This window comes from Mus pahari, chromosome 14, assembly GCF_900095145.1.
Source record: "Mus pahari chromosome 14, PAHARI_EIJ_v1.1, whole genome shotgun sequence".
NCBI classification, from domain to species: Eukaryota; Metazoa; Chordata; class Mammalia; order Rodentia; family Muridae; genus Mus; species Mus pahari.
The window spans coordinates 73,122,163-73,136,489 of NC_034603.1; the positions used below are offsets into that span (position 1 = coordinate 73,122,163).

General features: G+C 36.5%; 1 protein-coding gene across 6 annotated transcripts in view; it reads left to right on the forward strand.

Moving 5' to 3' along the window:
• Positions 1-14,327, forward strand: part of Tanc2 (tetratricopeptide repeat, ankyrin repeat and coiled-coil containing 2) — a 309,788-nt gene that overhangs the window by 185,151 nt on the left and 110,310 nt on the right. For all 6 annotated transcript variants that reach the window (XM_021213586.1, XM_021213585.2, XM_029545901.1 and 3 more), the window contains 2 exons: positions 2,042-2,305; positions 12,662-12,787. In XM_021213586.1, the coding sequence (XP_021069245.1) occupies positions 2,042-2,305; positions 12,662-12,787 (390 nt within the window). The remainder of the gene's footprint in view (positions 1-2,041; positions 2,306-12,661; positions 12,788-14,327) is intronic.

Sequence of the window (14,327 nt, forward strand, 5' to 3'; positions counted from 1 at the left end):
AAAGAAAGAAAGAAAGAAAGAAAGAAAGAAAAGAAAAGAAAAGAAAAGAAAAGAAAAGAAAAGAAAAGAAAAGAAAAGAAAAGAAAAGAAAAGAAAACTCTAAAGTACAGTAGTTACCTTCTAGAAATATACAATTTAGTACAGGAATCAAGGCACTATCAACAAAAGAATTGCTACATTATTAGTAAGTGGTTAAGACTCCAAATGGCTACCTGAAAGGTTCTTGCTTTTTAGTAACAGTGGGCTAGATGCCAAATTTTCCCAGGCATCATGTCTTCATGTGCACAGTGAAGGATAGTGACACCAGCCCTGCTTAGATAACCAGATGGAATGGACATTTACACAATTTAAAAGTTATAACTAGGACTGGGTGTAATTTGATGATAGAACATATGCTTGGGTTTAATCCTCATTAACACACCCAAAAGAAATACAAGTTACAAAGTACAAAATATGAATTTATTGTGATTACTGGTATTATTAAAGCTTATCTAGTTTTACTCACTACACATCTGAGCTCTTCTGGGTGTTATTTCCTTACCTCTTAGGCTCCTGAGTTATCTTAGTCCCTGAGTTGTTCCTCATGTTCATCTTTTGACACAGCTGGTTCCTTTCTCACAGTTGCCACTACCTGCTTTATCCTTGGTTTTCTGCTCACCTTGGTTTATCCTTGTTTACAAAGACTGTCCAAAATGCAGGCGCACCATTTTCCTTGCTTTATTTTGTTAGCTACCTGTCCCTGGGGATCTTAAGTTGTCCATTTCTTATAGTTTTTACAACTGATTACTATGCAGGAAATAAAAGGTACTAAATATGGGAATTTGCTTTCCAAAGTTTACAGGTTCCCAAAAATGTTCAGTGATATTTCTAATTTGATTTCTCCGAAGGGGGCTGCCTCTTCTCTGGTTTTGTTTCAGTTTGTGTTGAGTAGCCCAAGGTAGCTGTGAATTTGTAATCATCCGCCCATGACATCCCAGGTGGCCTGCCATACCTCTCACTCCTCCATCAGTTCTGAACTGAGTCTCTTACGTCTTTTCCTTGTCCGGTTAAATTCCTTTTTCCAGATCCTTTTCCTTTTTATGATGAAAAAAACTCTCATTTTTTTTCCTTAAAGAAAAGTTTAATTTTATTTTGTAATGCATCTTCCTTTGTACTATAAAATCTAGAGCTCCACTTAAATTTAAAGAAAGAAAACATCATTAAATAGGATTATAGAAATAACCTTTTAAGTTTATTTCTTTTCTTTGGCAATAGAAACATTCAAATTATAGGAAGAGAGCATGAACTAAGTATAAACCTCTCCTGGGATGATATTTATTATTCTTTTATAGTTATTTCTAAAAATTCAATAATTTAGACTTTACTGTTGTTTATCTCTTCATTTCTGGAGTTATGAAAATGTTTCTATTCATGGATAATTATTAGGAAGATTAGATGAATTCTAGAAGACCTTTCAGGTTTGGGTTTAATTAAAATCATTATTCTTTAGTAAGCCACTTACAAGTGATGCAAAGGATTAGAACTGAGAGGAATTGTACAGGAAAGGCCTCTGCTGCCTCCTTTTTTAAGCAAGGGTTTTCTACTGCGTTAATTTCTACTTAGTTACTGTTCATCTTGATCATGTTTTGTTGGTGGTGTGTGTGTGTGTAAACATGAGTCAAAGAATAGCTAGGGGAAAGAAAGAGATGAGAAGAGTAGAGAGGGTTTTGTGGGGCCTGTTGGTGCTCTCTGACAGTCCATAAAAATATTAAGTATCGTTTAAAAATTTCTAAAATTTTTTCTTTGTTAAGACTTGTTCTATGTCTATTGGTACTGGTATATGAATTTGCTTGTTTCATTTAAATAAAGTGTTAAAATGAATGTAAGTTAAGATTGCTGATAGTTCCAGTTATTTAAACTAGTAGAGGTAAATGGCTGTAGTAATTTTGGAAGATAGTATTAGTTGTATTTTCACGTACTTATAAACTTTTAATCACAAACAGATTAATTTTTCTTTTGACTTTTTTTTAAAAACACTTGTTTTGTTCTTTTTTTTTTTTAGCAACATTAACAAATTATTCTGAAAACATGGAGCGAACAAAATATGTTGGAGAAGGCAGTAAAGAATTAGGATCTGGTGGAAACCTAAAACCATGGCAGTCTCAAAAATCCAGCATGGACTCCTGTCTGTACCGAGTGGATGAAAACATGGCTGCCTCCACATACAGTCTGAACAAGATCCCGGAGCGGAGTCTGGAAACAGTTTTATCACAATCAGTACAGTCTATTCCGTTGTATCTCATGCCTCGGCCAAATTCTGTAGCAGGTAAGTTGGGCTTTGTTTTTGTTGTTTAAGACTGTTTTACTGAAAATATAACAAATAAAAATAAGACAAGTCATTCTTTTGTGTAACCTAAGAGAAAGTTCATCTTCTTCATCAAGTGCTTCCTAATTCACTTCCCATGATATACTGAAACACATATGAAATCAGAGAGATGGCCAATAAAGTATATAAACTAGTTAGTCTCATTTGTAAAAATTTTAAGGGCTAGAGATGTAACTTAGTGGTGTAGCATTTAAATAGCATACATAAGATACTGAGTTCAATACCTAGTATTCCAATGAAAAATGAATTTAGTTTGAGGTTTTAGCTTTTTAGAACTTGGGTTTTAATAACCATTATTTAATTGGAGCATATGTTGGTGCAGTTTGTATATCAGAAGTCATCCATTGTTTGAAGTTATAACAAATGAACAGGCAAGAAACCCAGCTTCTTTCTCCCAGTTCAGTATTCTCACAAAACTTGCTGTTGTGGTATAGAAGACCGGGCGGGTAGGTCTTTATTTCCCAGCTCAGATGCTACCAGCAAAATCAGTCATAGAAGAATAATACAGAAGGAGAAGTAACTGAAACACTGAGTCACTTTTCCTCAGCAGCTACACGGGAGTGATGTCAGGGATGTTTTTAATACAGCTATTTTGCTATTTAATTATTAAAACAGGAGTTTTACAGAATAGCCATGCTGACATTTTCAAGCTATATCCTTGTTATCACTTTGCCCATACTACAAAATAAAAGTTATATTTTCCTTTCTGACTCTCCAAATGAATTCCTGGACAGATATATTCCCTAATATGGGATAATAGAATATTTATTGTCATTAGACTTACTTCCCAGGGATAATTATTTGTTATGCAGCCAAGTATGATAGTACCCACTTATAGTCCTAGCATTCTAGAGGTGAAGACAAAGGGTCAGGAATTGAAGGCCAGTGTCAGCTACATAGTAAGTTCCAGACCATCATGAGGTGGATATACAAGGTCCTATTGTAAACCAAAAATCAAGTGGTTCTTTGTTAGTGCTGACTTCTTGCCACGCATTTCCCTTTCCTGCCTGCTCTTTGGTTCTGATCTCTGGGGAATGATCAACATCTGTTATCAGGTATGATGGTGAAGGAATGGACCATCTAGATTTTTCACTTTTATATAGTGACAGCAAATTTTTTTCTCTTAGGGCCCTCTACATATGTTGATCCTTGTATGTAAAGGATTACATATATTACCCAGCCGTCTTCATGTTGTCCTTCATGTTGGTATTCAGGGAATTTGAACCATGTTTGTCTTCTGGTTACTCCTTTTGTCCTGAGTGATAAATTTGCATTTCTGACCCTGAAGTTTTGTATCTACTTCCACCATCCAGGCTCACTAAGTAGGGAGAATTATGAGATCCTTCACTGTCCATAATCATGAAATACCACTTAAAAATCATAGCCACACAATTAGAAGGAATGACATTGATGAGGCTGTGACAGAACTAAAATCATTGTATGTCAGTGATGGGGTATGTCATACACTGGTACTATTAAAGTTTAATGTAGATTACCTAAAACCTAGTAATTACACTCAGAAGACCTGTGAAAAATAAGAGCTTCATGAAAAGTCTTGCTTACTGGTTGATGGACAGTCAGTTTATTTCTGTAGCTAATGGTGCTGCTTTGGCCATGAATATATCAGTCTGTAGACATATGTTTTCATTTCTCTTAGGAGTGTACTAGCCATTCATATGTTAGAGTTTATATTTAACTTTTTAAGCACCTGCCACAGTATTTTATAAAGTATACAAAGTGGCTGTGCCATTTTATATTCCTAACTAGCAAGTGCTGTGGTTTCTGTTTCTCTCAGCCCTTCCCTTCCACAAGTGTCATTTGTTTTACCTTTATGACTTTAATTAATGAGTATGAGGTGATTTTTGATTGTGGCTTTACTTCATACTATGCTAGTGCTTAATAATACTGAACATATTAAACTAGTTCCTACTCATTTTCACTATTGAAATTTTACTCTGATATTTAGTACAGCTTTTGATTGAGTTGCCTATCTTCTTAGTGAATTTTAAAAGAATTTTTTCTGACTAAAACTTGTATCACAAGTGTGTTTGCAAATACTTTTCCCACTTTGCAGCATCTCTCTTCATTCTTCATTGATATATTTAAAGCACAAAAGTTAGAATTTTATCGAAGTCTATCAAAATTTTTAGTGGACAATGGTCTTGCTGATATTTTTTCATCATTTTAACTGTTTATATTACATATTATAACACTAGTTTCTCTATGTCATTTGAGTTTGTTTTTACTTAGTGTTGGAGAATATTTTTCCTCTATGTACTTTGTGTTCTCCCTCCCTTCTCCTTCTCCCCCTATTAAAACAAAAATAAAAGTATATTATCCTTAATCATTATGCCAGGAGGTCACAGCTGTGTCATTTGTAACATTAATCTTTCTAGATAGTAGAGCTCATTAGCTTCTGAGGGAGTACTGATCAGACATCTTAAAGGGAAATGAAGGCCAGATGAGATGGCTCAGCTGGTACGGGCATTACGCTTGCCTCGTTAGATCCATAGGACTCACTTGGTAAAAGGAGAAAAAAACTGCCACAGGTTATTCTCTGACCACACATGTGCATACACATAATAAATCACTCAATAATTAAGTAGAAACAATTAGAGAAAAAGGAAAACATTAATGCACCATTAGAGATCAGATAGGTTGACATGAAGAATATGATCTGAGACTGCTGGAATGGTATGTATGCCTGGTGAACAAGATACAAATAAATAAGATAAATCAGGAAATTCTTACAATCAGTGTTGGACATATTACAAACAGGTTTACTGTTACCTAAAGATCAAATCAGAAGTCAGACAGTATATTGTTTTTCCATTGTTTTTTCCACTGTATCTGGAAACCATGGTTTTAGTCTGTTCCCACAGAGACAGGAAAGTAAGCTGTGAAAGGAATGAGTTTTATTTTCAAAAGTTCATGGACTAGAAATTTAAAATGTTTCCAAAATATAAGGAAACAAAGTTACTTTCATAGGGAATTACTCTGCTGTATAGAATATATAAGAATCTGATAAAACCACAAAAATCTGATAGTTTAAATGGCAATATAACTAATCCTATTTTAAGTTAGTTTTCTTATCCCAGTAGAATCCCATCTTTACATTTTAACTCTGTCTATATACATACATGTTGTTGTATAATATGTAATATGTATAGATAAATGGTTCTCCAAACTGAAGAAGGTGAATCTCTTTGATATCGAGAGTAACTGAGATGCCAAGTGTTGTAATACACGCTTTTAATTCCAGCACTTGGGAAGCACAGGTGTATGTCTGAGTTCCAGACTAACCTGGTCTACAGAGCCAGTTCTGGACAGCCAGGGCTACACAGAGAAACTTTGTTTCATAAAACCGAAAAGAAAAAAAGAAAAAAAAAAGTACCTGAAGTTTTCAAGTATGAAATAGGAAAGCAATCACGTATTATTTTTTGTTTTACCAAAATTTTTAGTTTGCATCCAAAGAACAGGTTACACTGTGTTCTCATGTGGTTGTGCTTTGCTCTTGCTTGTCCTCATCACCTCCCATGTCCCCACTCACAACTGTGACTTGTGAGCTCCAGAAATGGTTTCTTTTCTGCTTTCATATAAAGTAGTTTTTAATCAAGAGTCTGCATACAAGAGAAAACATGCAGTATTTGTTCCTCCTTTATTTTCTTCTCTTGTTCCCCATGTGCTTATTAAATTGTCTTAACCATGGAGCCCCAGGAGTTGGATATAGGAGGCTTGAATGCTCTTAATAAAAGGCTTTTGTTTTAATCCAACGTTCAAACTTCTCTTCTTTTTTAAACTTAGTATGACTAATATGGAGCAATTAAATAACTAATGCAGCTTAGTGATCAGTTTGCAACCAGACTGGGAGACACACCATTTGTATACCTTTTAAAATCCTGCCGAAATAATGTCTAACGTGAGTCTTGCTATGGTATCTATTTCTGCCTCCTTTGGGAAGAGAATTACCTTCTTTTGCCTAGGCTCCCATGATGGCTTTAGTCCCAGTGCTTGGCAGTGGAAACAATGACCAAGGCCATCTCTTCAGTCACCTAGTGAATTTAAGGCCAGCCTGTGCCACAGAAGACCTTGTCTTAAAAAGCAAAGAAACTTCAAAGTAAATGAAAAACAGAATTATTTTGTGAGACCAAGACCCTGTTTGAGGTTTTTAACACGTATGTGGAGGGACAGCAGAGTCAGCACATATGCAGTTGTGTAATGGGGGAAAATTTTAATTTTTCTAATCTTTTTATTCCTACTCCTAACATACATAGAATTATGAAGTTCCTAAATGATCATCTGTCTTTTATCAACTGCATTATTAATATAAATATATCAGTTAAATAGATTTAGCTATATAATTTTAGAAACATAATGGCTAAGTTAAAATAAGAGGATAAATGTGCCAATTATAAGCAAAGATATCTTCATCCAAGGATAGTACTGTTTACTAGAAGCATAAACAGTTTCAGCTTGATGAACTCAGAATGTAGCTTAGACGGCTTAAGACTGAGGGTAACTGGCTCTTTAAGCTCTCACCTTTCTTACTCTCATCTCTAGCCCTCCTTCTCTCTCTCCCTTCCCCCCTATCTCCACATGGCCATGGCTGGCCACTCTCTTTCTTTCTACCTTCTCTTTTTTTTCCCCTACCTTTCTACAATAAAGCTCTAAAACCATTAAAAAAAAAAAAAAAAAAAGACAGAGGGTAACTGTAATGGTCTATAGCTGAAGTCATTCCTCTAAATAGACCTTTAAATTAAAATTCTAAACAATGAAAATTTTAAACTCTGAGTTTTATGGCATGGATAATTTAATTGCTATTGTATGTTTGTTTTTAAGCTTGTGTGTTAGAAGGAAATAGACTTGTGGATTTGTGGTTGCACAGCTGGAATTATCAGCCAGCTGTCTATGGTCATCTTTGGTATCTTGAAATGAGATTGGCAATGGTTTGGAGGTATGTGGGAAGCAGGAAGTGTTTGCAGCAGCTGTTGTCAGTGCTTTGTGTGGGAAATAGGGTTCTGTTGAAAAATATACACACTCCTTTAAAAATATAATTTATCTCTATCCACTTGTTAGTACTTGGAGCAGCACAATTTTCTAAGGAAAGACTTAAGCAGGTAAATGCAGATTGGGAATCTAAGGAGGTGTAAATTAATCTAATTAGAAACTATAATGCATATTTTATAGAAAGTCAAAAGGGGATTCTTAGCAGTCAGAATAATGACTTTATTTGTATAAATATAGGAAAGGTGAGTTTCTGCCCAAGAGTAGGAAACAGAAGTGCCCTTCCATCCTCCCTGTTGAGGCACAGCAAGAGTGTTGGCTGTATTACTATAAGCTGTTTCCATTAGTAGCAACTGATATAAAAATAAATAACTAAACGGGCTTCTAAAGTCAGGTTGTTTCTGAAATGCTTTCTACCAAATGTTTGCTGCGTTTTTTTCTCTGCCCAGATGTGATATATTTAAACTATTGTATTAGTCAGGGTTCTCTAGAGTCACAGAACTTGCAGATAGTCTCTATATAGTAAAGGAATTTATTGATGACTTACAGTCTGCAGTCCAAATCCCAGCAATGGTTCAGTAGTAGCTGTGAATGGAAGTCCAAGGATCTAGCAGTTGCTGAGTCCCATACCGCAAGAAGGCGAAAGAGCGAGAGCCCGACTCCCTTCTTCCAATGTCCTTATATGGTCCCCAGCAGAAGGTGTAGCCCTGATTAAAGGTGTGTGGCACCACACCTTTAATCCCAGATGACCTTGGACTCGGAGATCTCCCTGTCTTAATCTTCTGGATTCAATCACCACTGTGTATCAAGATCTCCATACCAAGATCCAGATCAGAAACTTCTATCTCCCAGCTTCCAAATTAGGTTCACTGGTGAGCCTTCCAATTCTGGATTGTAGTTCATTTCAAATATAGTCAAGTTGACAACCAGGAATAGCCACTACAACTATATTCACTTTTTTTTTTAAATGCTTTTATTTGTCAAATGCTTTATGAGTATATAGTCTTCAGCTATTTCAATCTAATAAAATATATATTTTAACATGTTTTTTCTCATTTTCCTAGTCCCTCTTCCTCTAATGAAAACACACTTTTTAATGGCAGGCTTTATTGACTTTAGAGTTTTTTCCTTTTACTTAAAAATTTGGAAGAGTTAGAGGAAGGACTGAAGAAGCTGAAGAGAATTGCAACCCCATTGGAAGAACAACAGTGTCAACTAACAGGGACCCCTCAGAGCTCCCAGGGACTAAGCCAAAAACCAAGGGGCATTCATGGGCTGGTTCCTGGCCCTGGGCACATGTATAGTGGAGGACTGCCTTGTATGGCCTCAGAGAGAGAGAGAGTATGCACTTAGTCCTGTGAAAACTTGATGCGCCAGGAAGGAGGGAATGCTTGTGGTGGTGAGGTGGGCAGGTAGGGGGAGTACCCTCTCAGAGGTGGGGGCGGAGACCTGGAAGGTCTTTTGGAATGTAGCAACTTTTGGAATATAAATAAATAAAATAATTTAATAAAAAAAGAAAAAGAAAATAAGGAGCATTAATGATAAAAAAAATTTCATTACAGATTTGGTTTTTTGTTTCATTTCATTTGAATTTATGAATTTATGTAATTATCTCATATATTTGAATTAAACATAATAGTGTTTATTAAACATAATACTAAATTATCTTGACATAAATCTTTCTCTCAAAAGTATTTGCCAGTACAATTGCAAAGTAAGTGACATATGCCATGGGAATATATTTGCCCCTGTGGGGCTCTCATTGGTCCTTATAGAGGATGATGGTATTATTGCTATGATTATCTTCAAAGTTTCCCCATGAGAACAATGTTGATTTGCTTATTGATTGTTTATATACCTGAAACTCAAGATAAAGATACAGATATAAAATGTATAATATGCAGTCATCATGTGGGTGTTTATTGAGGATGAAGTATGTGTCAGGTACTGTTCAAAGCATTTATTATTCAGTTAGCAACACAAAGATTCTCTCACCATGACGCTTACATTCTAATTGGAAAAAAACATAATAAGTAATTTCCATAGTATGGTAGATGGTATTCAATTCTTTAAAACAGTAAAAACAGCATCAGTGTTATCTGAAAGAAGAGCTCCTGTTCATCACCAGGCCAAGCACAGTCCTTCAGTAGTGTCTATTAAGTATCAAGGCAAAATGGGGATGAGGTTGAGGATAGTCAGCAGATAGCTAAATGTAAGGATAATAAGTCAGAGGTACACTGAGCATTATGTTCATGACACTTAGCTCATTGTCTGAAGAGATAGAATGATCAAAAATAAATCAGATGTTACCACTTGCTCTAAACAACTTATTACATAAGCTAATGTGGAGACACATGCCTATAAATTCCAGTACTTGAGAGTGGGAGGCAAAAAGATCAGGAGTTCAAAGCCATCCTCAGTCATTAAGTAAAGGGAGGCCAGCCTGGGCTCGTGATCTGACTAGGAGATCAGTCAGTAAAGCAGAGAAAGTGTAATCAAAGTACATTTTGACAAAGGGAGAGGAGAGACTGACACACTATGACAAGAGGTTTTCTCAGAAGGTTACTTGGAAATGTAGACCCTCCCGGCGGCAGGAAGAGTTTGATGCAGTCTATTTGTCTCCTTGTGCTTTCCAGTTTATCCAGAAACTTCTCCAGTCTTGTGATGTTCAGGGTTGTTTTAAACTGATTGCATAGTTGGGAACCCTGACTTGTGGTGAACGCTGAGTATTTTCTCTGCTGGAGCACATCCCGCTTCGCAGCACCGCTTGCTGCAGAAGCTTCCTCTCCCTGCTGTGTATTCTTGGCACTTGTGCTAAAAATGAGTTGGTTGTAAAGTGTGGGTTTTTTCAGTCTTCATTCTGTTCCTTTGACTGATGTATCCACATCAATACTGTATTCCAAAGCATGTAGTATTGATTACTGCAGCTTTATAGGGTATTTTGAAGTCAGGTAATATAATGTGTTTTGTGAGGAATTTTGAAAGAGGTTCACTGGATCTATAGATTACTTTTAATGGCATGGACATTTTTAACAATATCAGGTCTTATAGTGTATGAGCACAGGATGTCATTCCAATTTTGGGCTCCTTTTGGTCACTTTCATTTTTAGTTCTTTTATAGCTTTTCTTGTAGAGCTCCTTTACTTCTTTAGTTATAAAATTTATTCTTAGATATTTTATTTGTTGTTTTTGAAACTATGACAAATGGGATTGATTTTTAATTCCTTTTTTATTTAGAATATTTGCTACCAATGCATAAAAACACTACTCAAAGTTTTTTATATATGAGATCATGTTGTCTACAACTTCAGGGTAGCCAAGGCTACATAATGAGACTTTATCTCAAAGAAAAAAAAAAGCATGGCAAAAGTATTATTAGGAAACAGTGTTGATATTTTTGCTGCCTTTTTTATTATATTAACTGAGTGATTAAATTAATGAGCAGATTAGTAAATACTATTTCCAAAGTTCAGTCACCGTAAACAACTTACTTGTGTTCTACGATACTTTCTGTCCATGGACTTGTTTCCCTAAGCTGGAAGAATTCTAGGCTGTTTTCTCTACCCCTTTTTTGCTTCTTCTTTTGTTCATTTATAATAAGGCGATATAGAATACTGTAGCAAAAGTGGCGTGTAAAGCTTTCTAGGCAAACAGCCATGTCCTCTGCCTTAGTGGGATTTCCATTGCACGTGACCAAAAGAAGCTTGAGAAGGAGGGGTTGTGTTTCCTCTTACAACCCTCAGGTCACACACTCCGTTACTAAGCGAAGTCAGAGCAGGAACCATGGAAGAAAACTGCTTGCTTTGTTCATCGTGGCTTGCTCAGTTTATTTTCTTATGCACCACCCAGGGCCACCTGCCTAGGGGTTGCACCCACACACACAATGGGCTGGGTCCTCCCATATCAATTATTAATCAAGAAAATACAGGTTTGACTCTAGGCAATCTGATGAGGGAATTTTCTCAATTGAGGTTTCTCTTCCCAAAGTAATCTAGCTTCTGCCAAGCTGACAAGAAACTAACTATAGCACATCATCTTCTGTAAATCTCACATGTAATAGAATTTCTCACATGAAAAGTACTGTGTAGGAATTTTGTGGTAAAACATATGAGGCTCCACAGTCATGAAAAGGTAAACCTTGGGCTTTCTTTTCTTTTGCCATATTTATGCCAGTCTTCAATGATAAGTTGGTAACTGTATTTTGTGGAATAAAACCAATACTCAGATATTTCTTTCAAGTTGAACCATCCATATAAACAATGTTTTTATTTCCCTTTTAATTTTTAGAAGTCCATCTGTTTCTTTTAGCACATCAAGAAATTTCCCTTTTATTTCTTCTATTGTAATTTTTTAATTAGATATTTTATTTATTTACATTTCAAATGTTATCCCCTTTCCTCATTTCCCCTCCAAAAACCCCCTATGTTATTTCCTCCCCCACCCCCCGCTCACCAACCTACCCACTCCTGCTTCCCTGTCCTGGCATTCCACTACACTGGGACATTGAACCTTCACAGGACCGAGGGCCTCTCCTCTCATTGATATCTGACAAGGCCATCCTCTGCTACATATGTGGCTGGAGTGATGGGTCCTTCCATGTGTATTCTTTAGTTGGTGGTTTATTCCCTGGGAGCTCTGGGGGTAGTGGTTGGTTCATATTGTTGTTCCTCTATGAGGCTGCAAACCCCTTCAGCTCCTTCGATCCTTTCTCTAGCTCCTCCACTGGGGACCCTATGACTGTGAGCATCCACTTCTGTATTTATCAGACACTGACAGAGCCTCTCAGGAGACAGGTATATCAGGCTCCTGTCAGCAAGCACTTGTTGGCATCTGCAATAGTGTCTAGGTTTGGTAACTGTATATGGGATGGATCCCCAGGTGTAATTTTCATAAGTCAGACATTTAAAAGCAAAAGAGTATTTTATATTAGACTGGACACTTGTTTTAAAATGTTAAATTGTTTATACTGTTATCTACAACTTAATGATAATTTCAGACTTTTCTAGTTTGTTTCTGCTCATCTATTTCAATAGGAAATATGTTTTGCTGTTAATGTTTAGAACCTCAGATATGTGATGTTCTTCTATCTGAAAGAATCGGGTGGAATGAAGTTTTAATTTTTTAAAAATATTTGGTTTTGTAAAGACAGAATAAATGAATCATATATTGTTTGGGGAGGAGGTTTCTGCTCATGTAAGCTTTGATTCAAAGGTATGCCAGACAGCAACTAAATAAAAAAAAAAAAAAGTTTTCTAAACTTGCACATGGTAACTCAATTCTTTCTGTCCTTAGCCACCAGCTCTGCCCACTTGGAGGATCTTGCTTACCTGGATGAGCAGAGACACACTCCTTTGAGGACATCCCTTAGAATGCCAAGACAGAGCCTGAGCGGCGCTCGCACACAGCAGGATCTCAGAGGTCAGAATACCAGGGCTGAAGGGTGGCAGGACAAGGGGAAATGGACAAAAAAAAATTTTTTTAAGTTCTTTTTCTACTATCCCCAAGCTTGATCTTACTTTTAAGGAGTGGGATGATCTACTTTAATATGTAACTAGATAGGTCCACAAATAGATTGTTCTTATAGAAACATGTAATTTTGAAAGAAACCAAATGGAAAAGAGCAAGTACTAGTGGAGGAAAAGCCAGGGGTAACTGTTGACCAACGTCAGCCCTGACCATATTGGAGGTATACTGATCTGTATTTTACTAGAATTTCTCTCATTTTTAATTTACTGATTGTTTCTAGTAACATATAACATATTTATTTTCGTGGTATTTCAGACAGTGCTGACAACAGCTAACCAACATCCTTTCACTCACTTATGCACTCACTTACTTTCCTCCCTCTTGTGGCAGAATACATAGCATCTTAAGGATGGAAGAGCTGTTGTAGCTCATAGTGGGAGGGTGTAGTTCATCCTAGCAAGGAAGGAGTGGAAGCAGGAACACACTGCATCCATGGTCAGGAAGAAGAGGCATGAATGCCAGTGCTCAAACTCATACTCTGCTTTGTAATCAGTCCAGGACCCCAACCCATAGGATGGTGTTGTCCACATTCAGGGTGGGTCTTCTCTCCTCAGTTAAGTCTTTCTGGAAATATTTTCATGGACATTCCACAAAGGTGTTCCGAATCCTTCAAGTTGATATCATGAAGATCAACCATTACAGGAGACTATCTTCTCTGTGGCTCCAATAAGAGGAGCATAGTCTTTTCTTTCATTTTATTATGAAAATAATCTCATTGAGGAGATTGTTGCTCTCTGTGCCTCTTTGCTCAAATGAACCTTCTCTGATAGCTTTTAACACAAACACATAGCATTCCTCTGATACCTAGAAATCTGTAGCCATGTTTTTTATTTTATAGCTTATTTTCATATTGTTTTTGCTTGCCTCTTTTATCCTTTGTCCTTCCCTAAGCCATGCATTACTCACACAGGAAAGAACTTACCCATGCCTGCTGCCCATTCTGGAAACCATTTTCCTCTCAGCTTTTCAATAATAGCCAAACAAATGGAAACATAAATGATTGATTGTATCACTATATGTTACCATAGTCACATTAACAATAGTCAGTAATCTTTTAGTTTGGTTCCTAATCTTTCTCCATACTATTTATCATTTCTGTTTTGTTGTTGTTGTTATTTGTTTTTTATTTGTTTGTTTGGGGTTTTTTTTTTTGTTTATTTGAGACAGGGTATCTCTGTGTAGCCCTGGCTGTCCTGGAACTCACTCTGTAGACCAGGCTGGCCTCGAACTCAGAAATCCACCTGCCTCTGCCTCCCGAGTGCTGGGATTAAAGGCGTGCGCCACCACGCCTGGCTTTTTATCATTTCTGTAGTTTATCATATACTAGTTGCTTAGTATATTTAGTTTTTTACTTCCCTTCTAGAAAATGGAATTATGGGCCAGCAAGGTGAAATGATTGAGCAGATGAAGGGCACTTGCTATGAAACCTGAC